The sequence below is a fragment of the Diorhabda sublineata genome, chromosome 5 (assembly GCF_026230105.1).
Source record: "Diorhabda sublineata isolate icDioSubl1.1 chromosome 5, icDioSubl1.1, whole genome shotgun sequence".
NCBI lineage: Eukaryota > Metazoa > Arthropoda > Insecta > Coleoptera > Chrysomelidae > Diorhabda > Diorhabda sublineata.
Genome location: NC_079478.1, coordinates 9,809,389 through 9,825,719, shown reverse-complemented (window position 1 = coordinate 9,825,719; position 16,331 = coordinate 9,809,389). Strand labels below are relative to the sequence as shown.

At 31.3% G+C, this 16,331-nt stretch overlaps 2 protein-coding genes across 3 annotated transcripts in view; one reads left to right on the top strand and one right to left on the bottom strand.

Moving 5' to 3' along the window:
• LOC130443866 (uncharacterized) overlaps positions 1-7,677 on the top strand; it is a 38,752-nt gene extending 31,075 nt beyond the window's left edge. Inside the window, exons 3-4 of the mRNA XM_056778744.1 lie at positions 849-938; positions 7,426-7,677. Coding sequence (XP_056634722.1) covers positions 849-938; positions 7,426-7,530 — 195 coding nt within the window. The 3' untranslated portion in view covers positions 7,531-7,677. The remainder of the gene's footprint in view (positions 1-848; positions 939-7,425) is intronic.
• LOC130443865 (membrane-bound transcription factor site-1 protease) lies at positions 1,587-12,868 on the bottom strand. Of its 2 annotated transcripts, none has more exons than XM_056778743.1 (11): positions 12,500-12,868; positions 10,140-10,889; positions 9,624-9,828; positions 8,916-9,214; positions 6,568-6,947; positions 6,305-6,510; positions 4,975-5,190; positions 4,463-4,650; positions 4,015-4,298; positions 2,896-3,086; positions 1,587-2,532 (listed from the first exon to the last, which is right to left on the bottom strand). In XM_056778743.1, the coding sequence occupies exons 1-11, from the start codon at positions 12,650-12,652 to the stop codon at positions 2,528-2,530; spliced, it is 2,877 nt and encodes a 958-aa protein (XP_056634721.1). In that variant the 5' UTR covers positions 12,653-12,868; the 3' UTR covers positions 1,587-2,527. The 2 variants fall into 2 exon arrangements, with proteins under 2 accessions (XP_056634721.1, XP_056634720.1); XM_056778742.1 differs by having other exon boundaries at positions 1,587-2,515.
• Between the last annotated feature and the right edge of the window lie 3,463 nt (positions 12,869-16,331).

The window sequence follows — 16,331 nt, the reverse complement described above, 5'->3', positions numbered from 1 at the left end:
TTGACACCTTTCAAAACTCTATTAATTTTCTTTTACATAATAATTGTATGAAACTATATTTATTATAATATGTAACAGCACTCAGATGACTGCAGTTTTGATTGAGGCAAGGAGAACTGTCTTGAATGCGGCAAAAGCTGAACAAGTGTCTGTTTGTAAACAGCAAATTATTTTTCGAAAACTCACCAAAATAGCTCTAGAGTAGCAAGTAGCAATGATACGAATTCAGCAGTTATGAAGTGGAGTGTGCTGGGTTGAAAAATTTAATATTTTACTTGACTTGTGTAGTTGAGGTAAAATACAGTCTTTAGAATCTCAACTATTTACGTAGTCAAAAATAATTTGGTAATTATGACTTTTAAAATTCTTCAAAAAACATGGTAAGTGATTTTATATAAACATGCTTTTTTTATAAACCTTGGTTATTATATTGTTGTGAATTTATTGACTTTAGTGTTGTTAAAATAGTTGATGACTTTCAAATAAGAATTGAATTTATTATCCTACTCCATTTAACTTCTGGCGCTGTTTTTTAAAATTTTGCCACTTGCTACCAAAGCGTCATAATAATTTTTTCCCTATCAACTTTTTGATACACTGAAATGGTTCTGATTATGTATCTCTACACTCCATAGATTGAGGTGTGTAGTGATCAATGCAATCTAAAGTGACGTATCGACAAAAAATCTTTTCTTTTTTGGTCCAAACAGCGCGCTGAATCATCAAAGGTGATAAATCTAGCACTTGTTTCCTCAAATTTTTATTTTCATTGAGATAATTGATATTTTTCTGATACCAAGAAAATGTACTATTTCGCAAAATTGGATGTCAACGCTCTTTCCTTTCAGTTACATACATTTATGGTTCAGGTACACGTACGCCCAATAGAAATTTCCGCATCTGGATACTTCATACTGGATAAACGACAAATATTAAACGTAAGTATACTTTGACACTTGTTGCAAATGTCAGGAACAGAAGTTAAATTCATACTATATCGAAAGTCATCTTTGGTCGAATATTATCCTTCAAAGAGAAAAAGAAAACAAATTTCACAAGTAATGTTTATTTATACTTAACATTAGAATCACTATTCACGAGATAACTATTCAAAGTTTTTCCTAACTTGGTAATAAAAATGATTGTTGTGGGGTTGTGGCAATAAAATATCAAAATTTTCTCTTTTTAAGATATATTCCGAACTTTGAGTTAGATAGCTGCTAGCTATTTATATCAAAATACGTAATATAATATTGTGAGCTTCTAAACTCTTGTAATTTTCCATAGCTTCTTTGGTCGTACCGCAGCTCAAACGAGTCACAACCATACTCCTGAACTTTCTTATGATAGCGCTCACGATCATTATGAGTCAATATCTCACTATATCCCCTCTAAAAAGTCATACTTCATCAAACAATAATTATGCTCCGATATGTCCTCGTGTCGTCCTGCCGGGACCTCGTGGATCCGGGCATAATTCTCGACCACAATGTATATAAATATATAATTACAGCGTTCCATTTTTAATAAACCAGTCTAAAACTTATTATTCAAAGATTTCTAATAGAAATAAAATGAAATTCCAATTTCAGTTGTTAATTTTTTATTTTAGATTCACCATAAAATAAAAATAAAACTATTTACATTTGATCACCATGGTTTTCTAATATTAAAAGCCATTTTCGTTAATGGAAAGAAACGTTAAGTTTAAATATTTCACAAATGTTTGTTCTTTAAAATATTCTTCTTTCAAGTATTGCTAAATAAAACATTATATAACTTATACTAGATTGATACATTTTCCATTTGTCAACTTTCTACCCTTTTGTCATCGAAGCTTTGAAGGCCAATCCGATTGTATCTCGAATATTTTGTAAGCTCTTTACACATTCAAGAATGCCAGAATATTTGATAACTGCATATAGGCAATTGTTAAATTACTGAGGAAAGGATAATAACCAAAATAATTGTATAGCCTAAATAGTCTTGTGATTTTTTTGAATTCAACTAATAATAATCTCAAATTATAAACAACTAAATATTTCTCTCATTTAACCAGAAGGCAAATTTAAAGGTTGTGATTTATACAATCAAGAACACTACAAAATGGAATCGTCAAAAAAATTTACTTTATAAAAAATATAAGAATCCGAATGTCCATCATTTCGAAGAGAAGTATATTCCCACATAATGACAAAAAAATCCGCTTTTGTGAAATATTTCGAACTTCATCTTTTGCTTCCTAAAAAATATAACTATTTGTTAGTTATATAAGTAAAATCTCAAACGGTTGAAGTGCGTCTACAATTAACGATAGATAACAATCTTTTGCACAGCTTTCGTTTCTTTGGTTTTGGTTTGTACCATTTTATGCTGTAATATATAACGATACAAGATAAAAATACGAGAAGGGTGAGGGTAAGATCGAAACTTTCGTTTTTATTCGATACATTCGACGGTTTGTTGCGCCAACTCCATTCTAAAAATTCTCCTTTGCTATCCAAACCGGAAGCATCTGAAAAATAATTTAATCTGATTTTAATTGTTGGAATGTTTCCTGGAATATTCGATTGCAGATATAATATTAATTATCCGCCTTTAAGCATATAAGTATTTCATTTTAAAAAAATCTATGTCCTAATTTAATATATTGAATTATGCCGTTGAGATCATTTTGAGTAAACTGAAATTAAATTCGATTGAGAAGTATGTATAAACATTTACTTTTAAGACTTTATGATGATTGATAAACGAGAGGGTCGTTAAAAACAGTAAGGAAATCTGTCATAATAAATCAATAAACATGCATTTCGGCTTAAACAAAACACAATATTATCATCTATGTACTTCTGTTAAAAACCTACTAAACTATACAGTTTTATATAGTTTTCTTACCTTTAATATTGTTATCTATTGGTAGAACAACGTTAACGTCTTCTATTAATGATAGCAATTTTTGAGATTGATAAAGATTGCCGGGTGCCGATACATTCAATGGTACTGGTTGAGTATATATCAAATGTGGACATGGTGGTATTGGTCGAGCTTGAGCCTCTCCCAGAACTTTTTCTAAAACGTTTGAGTATCTAAAACATGAAATTCAATAAAATTCATATCTGCCAATATTCTGTAGAGTATGTGAAATTAGTAAATTTATACCTCTAAATGATGCTAATTTGATCAGAACAAATAACATTGTGGTGAACCAACTAAATATAGGTAATCTGTGATTTCAAATAGCATGATGGTTTGAAAACATCTTTTTTATAAAAAAAGCCAGAACAAGAGGGCAAAACCTATTACACTCAAGTTGTTAGAGTGGTGCCTGCCATGTGGAGATGTGGATATTGATCTTAAACATCTCTAGAGTGTAGTATACGGTGAAGACTTGCCTTGGTAGCTGATTCCACAGGCTTGCACTTCTCCAAAGAAAAGGGTCCCAATTAATTGGGCGTCTGCAGGCATTAAGATCGTATACCATAAACTTTAATGAATACAATAAACCTTAAATTTAAGTAGCTAAATTTATAATACTTCATAGTCACATTAATATAAGACGGATATATGGTAATCCTAGAGGATACGTTAATGGAGGGTAAAAATAAGGAACGCTTTTATATTCTTCAACTAACTAATAGATCACAATGGGTCGCACCAGGGGTGAGTTAATTTACACAGAAAACATTATATCCATGTCTGGATTACATTTGTGCAATGCTTTTAAATTTAAATGGGAAATTATTATGTCAAAATAATTGATCATAAAACAAAAACATACTTTTTCCACAATAAAATAAAATTCGTGATAGTCGGATCTTTTTAGGTGTTACGTTTTCCCTCTCTTGTGAAATAATTACTAGGGGCGAGTGAAAATACTTGTGAATTTTGACAATCATAGTACCATTGGAAAGGTAAATTAATGCTCGATATTAAATTGTATCATCGTTATATTATAGTTTTTTTCATGATCGCAGACTTTTGTAATCTTTTTAGACACTTAACCTAGACATTTACCTGTACAATCGGTTTCCTTCCATTCGATGAGGAACTCCAATATCAGCTAAATCCTCCCAATCTAACAATTGGTTATCTTTGAACACAGAAGGCATATGTGAGGTTGCCGTATATTCTAACATTGCATCTAACATCCAATAACAGGCCGTATCCAAATGACTTGAATCTATACAATTTGAATCGCCATAAACGACTATTCTACCGCTCTTTTTATCTGTCGATTTAGTCTGAATTAAACCTAGAATCTGTACCGTGTTTTTGGTTGTGTCAGACTCGCCTAATATCTATAAAATCAAAATAAAAAAATATACGAAAAGGGGCGAATAATATTAAGATTTTTTTTAATTAAAATATTCGTGTAGAAAAACTAACAACAAATAAGATAAGAAATATCAAATTTCCTTTTTAATTAATTTCAAAAGCATGTTACTGAAACTATATATCTTACCTCACTTCCCTGGTCGGACAATTCTCTGGCTATTACCACCCCTTCCTTAGGAAATGTTCTAATGCTAGTACCAGAAGCGTAATATACATCATGGTTATTTAACGAAAATTTTCCTTCGAAAACTCTATCTCCTAATTGGATATCCCACAATGACAATAATTCGTTAAGAGCAGGCACATTGGAACCACCTATAAATAAAATGAATAACTAGTAATTTAGGGGATAATGGGATAACTTAATTATGAAACTGTGTCATAAGAAAAATAGAGTATCATGCAAATAGCAGTCTTAAGTATTTGATAATGTATTTCAAAGAATTGTAGCAACGCACAATCTACAATAATAATAATTAATTATATTTTACCCTCAAATTGATATGTAAAATGTAAATAACAGTTAATATATATGAGTCGATGAATATTAATATTTCACACACCCTACGATTTAAGTCTAATGAATACCCTAAACTGATGTGGAGAATTATAATTCTTATCTCCCATTATGTGCCTTACCCGTGTCCGGCATCCACCACTGTCTAGTATTTTCATCATAAAATTTTACTTTCTTCATTACAGTGACATTATACCAATCTGCAAAAACTATAACCGAAAGACCTGTATCTACGTCCCGTTTTAATTTCATTATCTCTTCAGGAAAAAATTCTTCTTCAGGATCGACGATTAAGAGAGTACCATAATGAGATGCGTCGAAACAAGTAAAAGGGGCGCCTAAAAATGTTAATTTCTATTTATCATTAACTTGTACGAGTTATTTGTCATTTGTTAAAAACATTGTTTCCTAGATAGTATCTCTTCTAGACATTACTCAACTACAAGGACAGTTGAAAAAATTTAAAATCACTTTTTGAGCATCTGTTGATAGATGTTGGCGTTCCAACTGTCTTGTCTTTCTATATGCTAGGCTCTAGTAGGACATTTACCGAATCTGCAATCTACTTGTTGATAGTTGATCTTGAAGTCACGGTTGCCACATACTTTATTGTTCACAAAACTCTTATTTAAGAATAATTTGACTTTGAACAGCTCACAACTAACTGCTGTCTAGGCACCAGAAACTCTCCTAAAAGTACCTACCTGATAATTATAGAAAAAATAATTCAAATTGCGTATTTACATTCATCATTTTCTCAATATTATTCGATTCTGTAACCGGTTTTATTTAGGAATTACAATGCATCAATTTTTGGTGTAATTTTTTTGTTTACCTATACTTTTAAACGATTCTATGATACTGAAGTTATTTTGTATGAGGATCAGGATAAGTTGTAAAGATTTTCGCTAAGTGATGACCAGCATTATAGCATCAAGGGAACCCCGTCAGTAGTGTGAGAAACGTTCTTGAATTTATTAATTCCACTACGACTCTAAAAATAATCATTTAAATTATACGAATACGGTGTAAAATGTTTATAACAATGAGGATCGAACGCTTAAGGTAACAAACTGATAGATTCATACTATAGCGGTCAAAATAATTTTACAGTTACCCCATTCTTTAAAAAATAGATTGAGTATAATAATGTACCCTTAAAAGGTAGGTATAAATATTGATTTGACAAAAGCTCCTAGACGCCTATTGATAATATCCCTACACCTTCATTATCTATATTGGAGGAAAGCGCATAAATATTTGTTCGGTAGCTTGTTACTTTATCTAGAACAAACAGACGCAGTGGACTTTCTACAATGGAAGACTAGTTATATAAAAGTTTAATCTCAACCCAATATATTCCCCTAGAATATTAATAATCATAAATCACTATAGAGTAGTATCGTTTACACTGTATATACTACACTATATTGAAGAAAATTTCAAACCTACCTAAAACTTCTACATAATACCCAGTATTTCTTAAATTTTGATACATATCCTTGAAATTCGTATGAATATGATCGCCATTCCAATCTAATGGATCGTTTTTCACTTTGAGGTTATCTCTAGGAAAATAACCTGGAGGATACCTTAAATTATGATACTGATCCCAAAGTACTCTTTTATGGCGAGGCGGTACAGGAATAATTTTCGCTCTAGAACAATAAAAAACATGATAGGATATATGATGTGTTATCATTTAATAATAATACCTAATAGGTAATTTAACTATACTTTGTCTAGTTTCTGATTCGCCGTTTCCTGGCGGTGATTCGACTGTAACAATCACATGACCTTGTGCAAATCCCTCATATGCAGATCCTTCTTTAGAAACAGACAAATGTACAGCCATCCATCCAGACCAAGGCCACAGTATTTCCGAGTAAGTAATCGCTACTTCCAGCAAATGACCTTGCTGAGGAGTATAAGGATGCCATTGTGGTTTATTTACAATGCGACCGGAAACTCCTAAGCCGTTTAAGATAGTAACGTTTACTATAACTGGTATTGAAGTGTGATAAAGAGGTTGAGTGCAATAAGGCCACATATAAGGGCATTCGCTGAGATCGATATAGCTGGGACTGAGACTGGCCTAGAAATGTTGACATCATTAATTTTTGTGACGATCTAAGAAACGTTGAAATTAATAATTTGGTTTCATGCCATTATGACAGTAGAAACATATCACAGGGACGAATAAAAATGTATCATCTTACACTTTACAAAATAATTTAGATTGAATATTTCATAATTTTAGTACAGTGTTTTACTATAGCTATCGATTTCAAATAATGAAGTCACAAAAAGTCAGAAATTTTATCAAAACGCTATACAAAGAAATTTTTATGGGTCTAATGATAATTGTTATCATTGTACCATTTGTGTGAAGCTACTTAGTCGTTGGCTTCTATTTAAATTATGAAATCAAATAATGAATACTTGAAAGTTCTCTTTAGATTCATACAATTAAGCAGATCCTGATATTTTGATCCGTTTTCTTCACAACTCTGAATACTTCAATCTTAATGATTATTTGATTGTGTTTTTATATCAAAGCCATTTGTTTTCAGATTTTGACCCAAGTATCAACATATCTTATAGTGGTTTGCCAACTAGTACAGAACTACTACATATCTGTATCTGAAAGTACCAACACAACCTTAATACAGAGTTAGTTGTTGCAATTCAAAACATCAATACAAGATAAAAATGGAAAACTCGACTAGATATATGAAAATAATTATGGACAATCAATATTTATTTTGTTAGTTAGGAAGAAAAATATAGTGTAGTTATTAGAATGTACTCGTTTAATTTAAAGAACTATTCCTCAAAATATTAAAATTTAAGCAACTGACACTCTACAGCACTAGCGGTTACATCTATTACACCTGAGGAAAATAAACTACTACTACCACTGGCACTTCGACCCTCAAAGAGCCTTGGCCACCACATTCCTTGAATCATCACGGTCCAACCCCCTCACACCTAGCTCCCGAAGATCCTCTTTGACATCATCCGGCCTTCGTTTACGCGGTTGCCCAGCAGTCGATCGTCGGGCTTCTACCGGTATGCTTTGCGCACCACCCGCTCCTCAGACACACATTCTAAGTGGCCTAGCCATTTGAGTCTGGCCTTCTTGACTTCTGTCACAAGGCTGGTGAGCCGGTAGGGCTGGATGATTATACGGCTGCGCCACACGCTCTGCTCGCTCACTGGTCCATTTTCGTTCTCCAATTCAGAAAACATGACTTTAGTAGTCGTTGTGGACTCTAGTATACTCTACTCCCCGCTGTCTCTTTTTATTATTACTCACATGTACATGACACTCTTAAGTACATACATACGATTATTTTGTATTGTATGAGCACAGTATATTTAGATGTAGAAAAAAATAAATAGTAAGTTGATACTTAGAACATGTCAATGCATTAAAAAAAACTTATTATGTTCACTTATACATTATTCATTTCTGGTCTGTTATATATAAATAATTATTATGTCATGTTTAGAGAATGGACATTTAATCATATCCAAAGTCAACAATAAGGTAATACAAATTTACTAAACTAAACTGATCAGTAAATCATCACATGTGAACCAAAAGTTCCAAGTACTTTGTCAGTATTTTGTGTTGGATAGTGTAAATCTTCTTTCTATGTTCCTTCTACTTCCTAAACTTCCTTCCTAAAAAATCCATGTCTTCAAACTCTATACTTTTATATATTATTATCTTATTAACATCAATAACTGTTTGCAGTAATTTTAATATTGTGTACTTACTTGCTTATTTTGATAACAAGATCTGACAACATAATGTCCTCAACCTCACTTTCAATCTGCAAAACTCACTAAAGCACACGGTCTCAAGCTGGTAAAAACTCATTTAAGTTTCACTTATGAGACTGAATGCATTGAACTGAATTATGAAGTCACAAGTGAGAATAATCAGAGTTTTGATATAAATAATAAGCAGTTATTGTTTCACAAATAACAAGTTCTTATTTAAAATTATGCTGCTTATCTACAAAAGTAATCAAAATGAAATTAATATACTCACTTGAGGGGTGTAACTGTTCAATATATGATAAGCTTTCATTAAATTCAGCTTCCCATGACCCTGTTCAAACATATTAACACCAGGTAATCTTCTGGCAGAAGCCATAAGAGCTTGTTTGACACTTGCTGGATTGATAACATCACCACGATGTAAAACTGCGCTAGTCAACAGAACAACAGCTCCAGCTACTACTGGTGAAGCTACACTAGTTCCAGATAATGATCGACAGCCACCTTTGATGTGAGAGCCTTTAACAGCTGAACCATAAGTTACTATATCTGGTTTAACTCGACCATAACCTATTACAAAAACCATAAAAAATATAAAGAAAGATAAATTCTAGCATTTTCACTGCTTCCATTCTGGTGTAAATGTTAGTTCTATTCACTTAAATTAACAATTAGGGAGAAAAGAAAGTCCACAATTGCCTTTTTAAATTCTTATTGATCATTAATGCCAGGAACCAGAACACTCTGGAACAGATCAAAGCTAATCAACTTAAATATTGAAAATATTCAGACAAGTCATTTCTCATTCAATTATGATTTACATAAAGAGGCATATTTGAGAACTGAGTAGTTCATAGAATAGTTAGAATGAAAAAAATATGTGATCTATTATTTTTGAAGACAAAAATTAGTGAAATCTAAACTAAAAACATTGGCATTGAAGATTAAAGTAACTAAATTTAAATTATTGTTAACATACCTTGTGGTAATTCCCATGTTGTCATACCTCTTGAAGAAAATTTGGCAATTTGGTCCTCAAAATTGATACCTCCAACCCCTATAACATCCATTTGATCTGCTGGGTTGTTCAAAGTACCATAAAGAGGTCCATCATTACCAATAGCAGATACCATTATCACTCTATTTGCTGTTAATTCCCAAACTTTGTCAACAAAGGGATGATCCTAGAATAGTGTAAATTTAAATGAATTTCAATCAGAAATCATGGAAGGGTCTTTAAACTTTTATTTAGTTCCATTTCTACAGATTTTATGAATTTCAGAGGTTAAGATACAACATTTAAAAAAAAAATGAACATTTCACAATAAAATTTTTATATCAAAAAAAGAATCTCAAAAGTTTTAAGTAAAATTTAATATATTTTATAGGCATTTGCACACATCTAAGTAAGCAAATAGAGTCAAGATTGAATAATTGAAATTTAACATGGTTGTATTGGGTAACAATTGGCAAACAAGTCTAATATGGAACTTACCTTAAAGTCTGGACCACCAATACTTAAATTTAAAACATTAATCTTCTTTAAAATGGCATAATTGAAAGCATCTAAAAACCAAGAGGTGTAAGATACTTGATTGTTGGTGAAAACTCTAAAAATGTGCAGTTCGGCATCAGGGGCAAATCCCAAACATTCTTTACTTGAAGCAATTACTCCAGCAACAAAAGTTCCATGGCCAAGACCATCATCATAAGTCTTTTCATTGGTCCAATTAGTGCGTTCTTTTATTTTTCTAAAGTGAGGATGATTTCTTGATAAACCAGTGTCAAATATAGCAACTTTTACTCCTTTGCCAGTAATGCCCATATTCCAAAGGGAATCTGCTTGCAACACTGAAGTTATCTGTCTAGGGATAGCCCTCAATAACCTCCTGTTTGTATGTCTAAACTGAGGTTTCGTATTCAAATTTGTTCTACCAATTCTTGTAAACGGACTTATTTTCAGAGTTCTAGAGACCATGCGTTGAGCAGTAACTCTCTTAACTGCTGGATGATCATTCAAAGCATTCAAGCCTTCTAGTTTATCATTATCTTCTATTATCACTACATCGAAATCACTGGGGTATTCACTAGCTGGATTTTCTCTGCTAAGGATCTTCCACTTTTGTATTCCCGATGAATTTAATGCTGTATTGATGTAATTTTCTCTTGTGTTACTTTTGTAATAAGCATTGAACATCACTATGTACTCATTTTCAACTATTTTTGATGAGTAATTGACTGCCACCTGAAAATAAAAACAGATACATATTTCATATAATCGTATTAACAAACAAGCTGTAATAAAGGAGATGAAACTAATTGTGGCCATCCTGAAAGCATCTCAACAAAGCATAGATAAAACCTAACTTGTATGAAACACCCTTGGTTGAATAAAGCCTGTATTGATACATAGAACAAGTCTAAATAATGGAGGGAAGATTTTTCTTATGCTTTCTCCGTGCAAAAGACTACAGCACATTAACATTAGCAATTAGTAAATATTAACAAAAATTTTTTATATTAATAACAGGATTTGAACCCATGCCTTCAGACATGAAAGCAAAAAAGTTACATGTAAATAAATCATATCGAAAATAGGATTTGAAACAGCGCCAAAAGAGAAAAAAATTTAGGAAGAGGAAAAAAACCTTCGCATAAAAGAAAAAAAGTTTTGGAAGGGAAAAATCACATTTTGGATAGTTTGATTGATTTTTTCCTAATAATTCCTAAAATTTCTTCCTTTTCAGACAGTCGGACAAATGGGCTAAAAATAGTTCCAAACCTGATAATGAAAAACATGTAAACATTATTGAATATTCTTGAGAGGTACAATCATAGTATATCATAATATAGAAAATGATCCAGCACTGGTGTACATAATGAGTAATTGTGTCAATTAAATAATCTTTTTATTACTATGGTTAATCTTTAACCTTACACAATGAATAGTCAAAGGTGTTTTTGTTTTTGTAGCAACAACTGTAATGTGTAGTTTTGTCAGTGATATTTCTATAAGTTAGTAATGGATATAAACACAGAAAATATACCACTTGTTCTTCATGATCAAAATTCATTCAAATCAGGAAGAGTAGTTACACAACCAAAGTGGATTAATCCAGATACATTGTTATTTATGGAAAAGCACAATTCTGATTCTATTGATAGTGAAAAATTTATAGTCAGAGCTCAACTAAATGATGTGAAAGGAGGTAACAAGTGCCATAATATTTTTACAGAGCGAAACGACATATTGGGCACTGTTTTATCCAATTTTGCAGAGTGCTTTTGTGTGTTTTTTGATTAGTATCTTTTTCATTTCAATCACTTTTGTTCAGTATGTACTAAATTACAAATATAATTTGTTTATAAAATAGTTTAAACTATATAAGCATTCAATATATTAAATGCTAGTTAAAATAACATATTTAAACTTATAACTGAAGTATGGTTCTAAATAAGTCATAAAAATGTATGAATAATAGTTCACAAATAAATGAAATTATAAATAGTGTAATGTGTAATTATTTTTGTCTTATGTAAATAAAAGATAAGAGGGAAAATATTTATTTTATGAGTACCTATCATATTCTGTATTGATAATACGTACAGACGTTATTTAATTTAAAAATTGGTAAAACCTTGTGGATGAGGATTATTGCTGATAAATTTTTCAGCTTTATTGATTACCTTGAAACTAAGAAAATATGAGCATTACACAAATAGTGACGCTAATTGTAGATATTACTAGAAACAATTTATGAGATCACTAGTTTTTTATATGAATATAAGCTCTATATCCAATTCAAAACACATGTATAAGTATGGACCAACAGTTCTAGAATTAAATATACTTACTCTTTCTGTTGTTAAGTTGCAGCATAAAGGTGATTCTATAAAATCTTCTGTTGCCGTCTCATTATAATTTCTATTTAGATACTCTGATGAAATTGTGTGATTCGAAAATAAATATATGAGAATTATATGAAGGGTGAACGTTATTATCTTCATTTTAAAGTTTTCCACTTTCTTTTCCTTCGATTCATTTTAAACCATTTGAAAAAGAACACTCCGGACTTAATATCAATTAAAACGCTTCTTAAACATCATTAACTAATTTAATATTCATTCTTTGTCAATTAACCCAGAATTTCTGTAGAATGTTGATATTTTTTAATAGGTGATTGACATTTGCCAGTGTACCGACCTGAAGATAGGTTCCAAACTAGGTTAACTGGAATTCCGACAAAGCCCGATACACCAGTGGAGTAACAGAAATTATTCAAGAGACGGTTTCCATTCAAGTTTTAATTTACCCAAATGATTTTCAACTTTAATTCATGAAGTGAATTCGATAAAAAGACCAGTATCATGACAAATATTAAGAAAATATGAAATTTTCTGTTAATACATAACAAAATGTCAAAATTTTCATAGATGTTTGAGTAAAATAATTTTGTTATTTGATGAATTTTACCATGTATTTTATTATTTATCAATAGTACTTTGGTACTCCTCTGACTTTAACAATAGGAAGGTATCGGATGATTTTCTTATCAGCCTATTAAACCATAGTTAATTGTCATTCTATCAATGACATTTGACAAATTTTGGTATTATATCTGTATGCTTTGAACATATGTAGAATAAGTTAATCAAATATTTGTATTGAGAGTTGCATAACATCTGCTGTCTGGCCAAAGTAAACTGAATAGTATTACAAGAAGAGAAAATGTTTAAAGCGGTACCTAGCAATTTCTGATAACATAATCGTGATATAAAATTGATAAAATAGGTTCAAAAATATGATATTTTCAAAACTGCAATTGAAGTAGATACCAACTATATCATCATGTAATGTAAATCGTTTTAAAAATAAAATTTACGGAAAATGCAATACAAAATATATATAATAAAAGTATAGAGGTCAATGAGATCCACTATGAATCATTTTAATAATAAAATACTACTTTCTGAGAAAGTACACGGAGAAGGAATGATAAATAAGAAAATTACAGTATCTCTGTGAAAGAACGTTTTGCTATTAAAATAAAACTATCAGATACCGGTAGTTCACTAGAATTGACCGACAATTGTTCACTAAAGATGACCTTGTAAGGAAACAACAAGATAAAATGAAGACGGTGAACATTATCTACTGTTAGTTGTTTTTGATGATTATTGTAAAACATACTTCCTCTAATAATTATATACTTATGTAATAAAACTGAGCTCTCGTTTTAGGACTTAATCTGTAAGTATCGGCAACATCGCTGACCTCGTTGATTGTTGCCCAGAGCGCCTTAGATGTACGGCAAAATACTTCAACTTGCATATCTACTTTCTTTTATCAGATAATTGTTAACAGTGTGTACAGGTATGTGCAGTGGCACATATTGTACATAAAGTTATCAGAAACAAACATACAACACATTCCAAAATAGTGGACTTCTTCGTTGAAAGGGAAAATAATCACAAAAATAAATATTGTGTATTTTCTTGAAAAAAATGTTTACAGAACTGTCTGTAGACATAAAAAAATGATTTGTCGACAATATTTTAATTTTAAAAATATACGTTACGTTCAATGTTAGCGCACAGTTTTTAGAGGAAAAATAAATACAGATGTATTGTGAGAAATTTCAAAAATAGTAACTAAGTGACAAAATCACCTGATGTGGAGCCAAGCAATGGTCAAAAAATTGCGTGCGATTAATATTAACTGCCACTCTCCAAAACTAACTATTAACTCTTCTGTGTGGCTTACAATCTTCAAAACTAAAATTAAATTACCTAAATTAATGCTAGCAACAAAAATTACAAATAAACAAAGTTAGATTTATTACAATCGATCGGTTCATCTGATAACTAACTGATTACATGAAACCGATCAAGCTGCAAGCTCGAGATCTTGCATGAGTTGAGTTGAGCTTCATCTGTGTATTAAGATATATTGCGTCTTGTATTGTGGCTTAACAATGAAGAAGCTTAAGAATCCAATTATTAGTTATTTAATCAAATCAATACAATACTGAGATTCTGTTTCAAAAAATTAAATACTTTTATACGAAGTATCAGTAGTGTTCATAAAAGAAAGTTGATGTATCTCATAGAACTATAGAATAGCACAGTTTCATTAAAGGCTGCTAAAAAAATAACTAGACAATGTACAATACAATACAAGAACATATTTTAATCAAAAGCATGCGCAGATGCAGCTAAGCTGATTGGTTCATGAAAGAATTCGTGCATGCAACTTTGTCGGTTTGGTGCAAGCCTCATTGCATACAAGCTGCAATTCTAGAGAAGAAGAAGAAGAGAAAATCTAGTTACTTTTATTTAACCAAGCAACCAAATAACAGTCGAATCAGTTAATTGATTAAAGCACTTTGGAAAAACTAACTTATGGTGTTATCAATTTTAATTTTCTTGGACTAACACTTGCTAAGAAGAAAAAAGAGTGCACCAATCAACCAAAAGTAACTACAAATGGGAATCGATCAGCAGAGCTTCATGTGTCTACGTTTGTGATCAAAGATATTTTGTCTTGTATTGCATTCCACGTTAATTCGGTCAATATTAATCAACTTAAAACGATTACAGTTTTTCAGTAACAGAAGAACGTATCCAGTAGTAAGCTCAAAGTAAAGCAGATTTTTCGAGATCAGGTGAATATGGCGACTAATAATCTAAGTCGTAACAGTTCGGGTGATTTTTCTGTAGATAGCAGGTAGGCAACAAAACTCTTCTCCAACAAATACAGTCTTTCTTCTTATGCTCAAAATCAAAATGTCTCAACTATTGAGCAAATTATTGCTCAGTTACCGTCTGTATCCCAAGTATCGTTTTCCCTTTTTATAAATTATCAATGAAGATTACATATCACAACTTATTGACAAAAAAAACTATTTTTTTGAAGAACGTTTCTCAGATGAAGTCTATTGTATAGACTGTATTTTTGTTTCATCTACTGACGTATCTACTAAAAAATTCACGTGGATCGCATTGAGATATTCGATGGAATTTCTATTCGAGCAAGTTATTGATCAGCATAAAGTAATCGCGACACCCACCTTGCAGATAACTTATTAAGGTCTCCGTGGCATAGTGGCTAGAGTACAAGGGTTCGCAATATTGACATTCCTCGAAAAAACCCTACTTTACACACTTGTTGCATAAATAACTATTTTTAAATGATTATTAACACTAAGCCATTTCTCAGATATTTGTAAAAACATGGCGATAACTAATAATATTATCAAAGTAGTGGAAGTTTTGTTATTCTCTAAAAAGTCACTTTTTTGTCTACCGCCCTCCGTATATCAAACTAATCTACCAGGAAGAAGCTGCTTCGTCTATTTTCATTTTTTGTTTAGTGTAATCAATATCTATAATTATTATTCGACTCTTAAGATGTATCGCCCTGTATTCGTGCTACTTGATTGATTGAGAAAATACTTTAAACAGGTGCCGACGACTATAATAGTACCTACGACATGCGCAGAATATAATTTAATGTAAATTAAATCTATGATAGCCATCAAATACTTTATATAAATCGCATTGGTGTCATGTATCTGGTGAAAATGACTCCGTGAGCGAGGCTAATGATCTTTGTGGGGCGTTAACTAGAACTGGAATTGAAGTAATTCTCTCCAAGAGAGAATTTACTTCCTTGGTACATACGCTA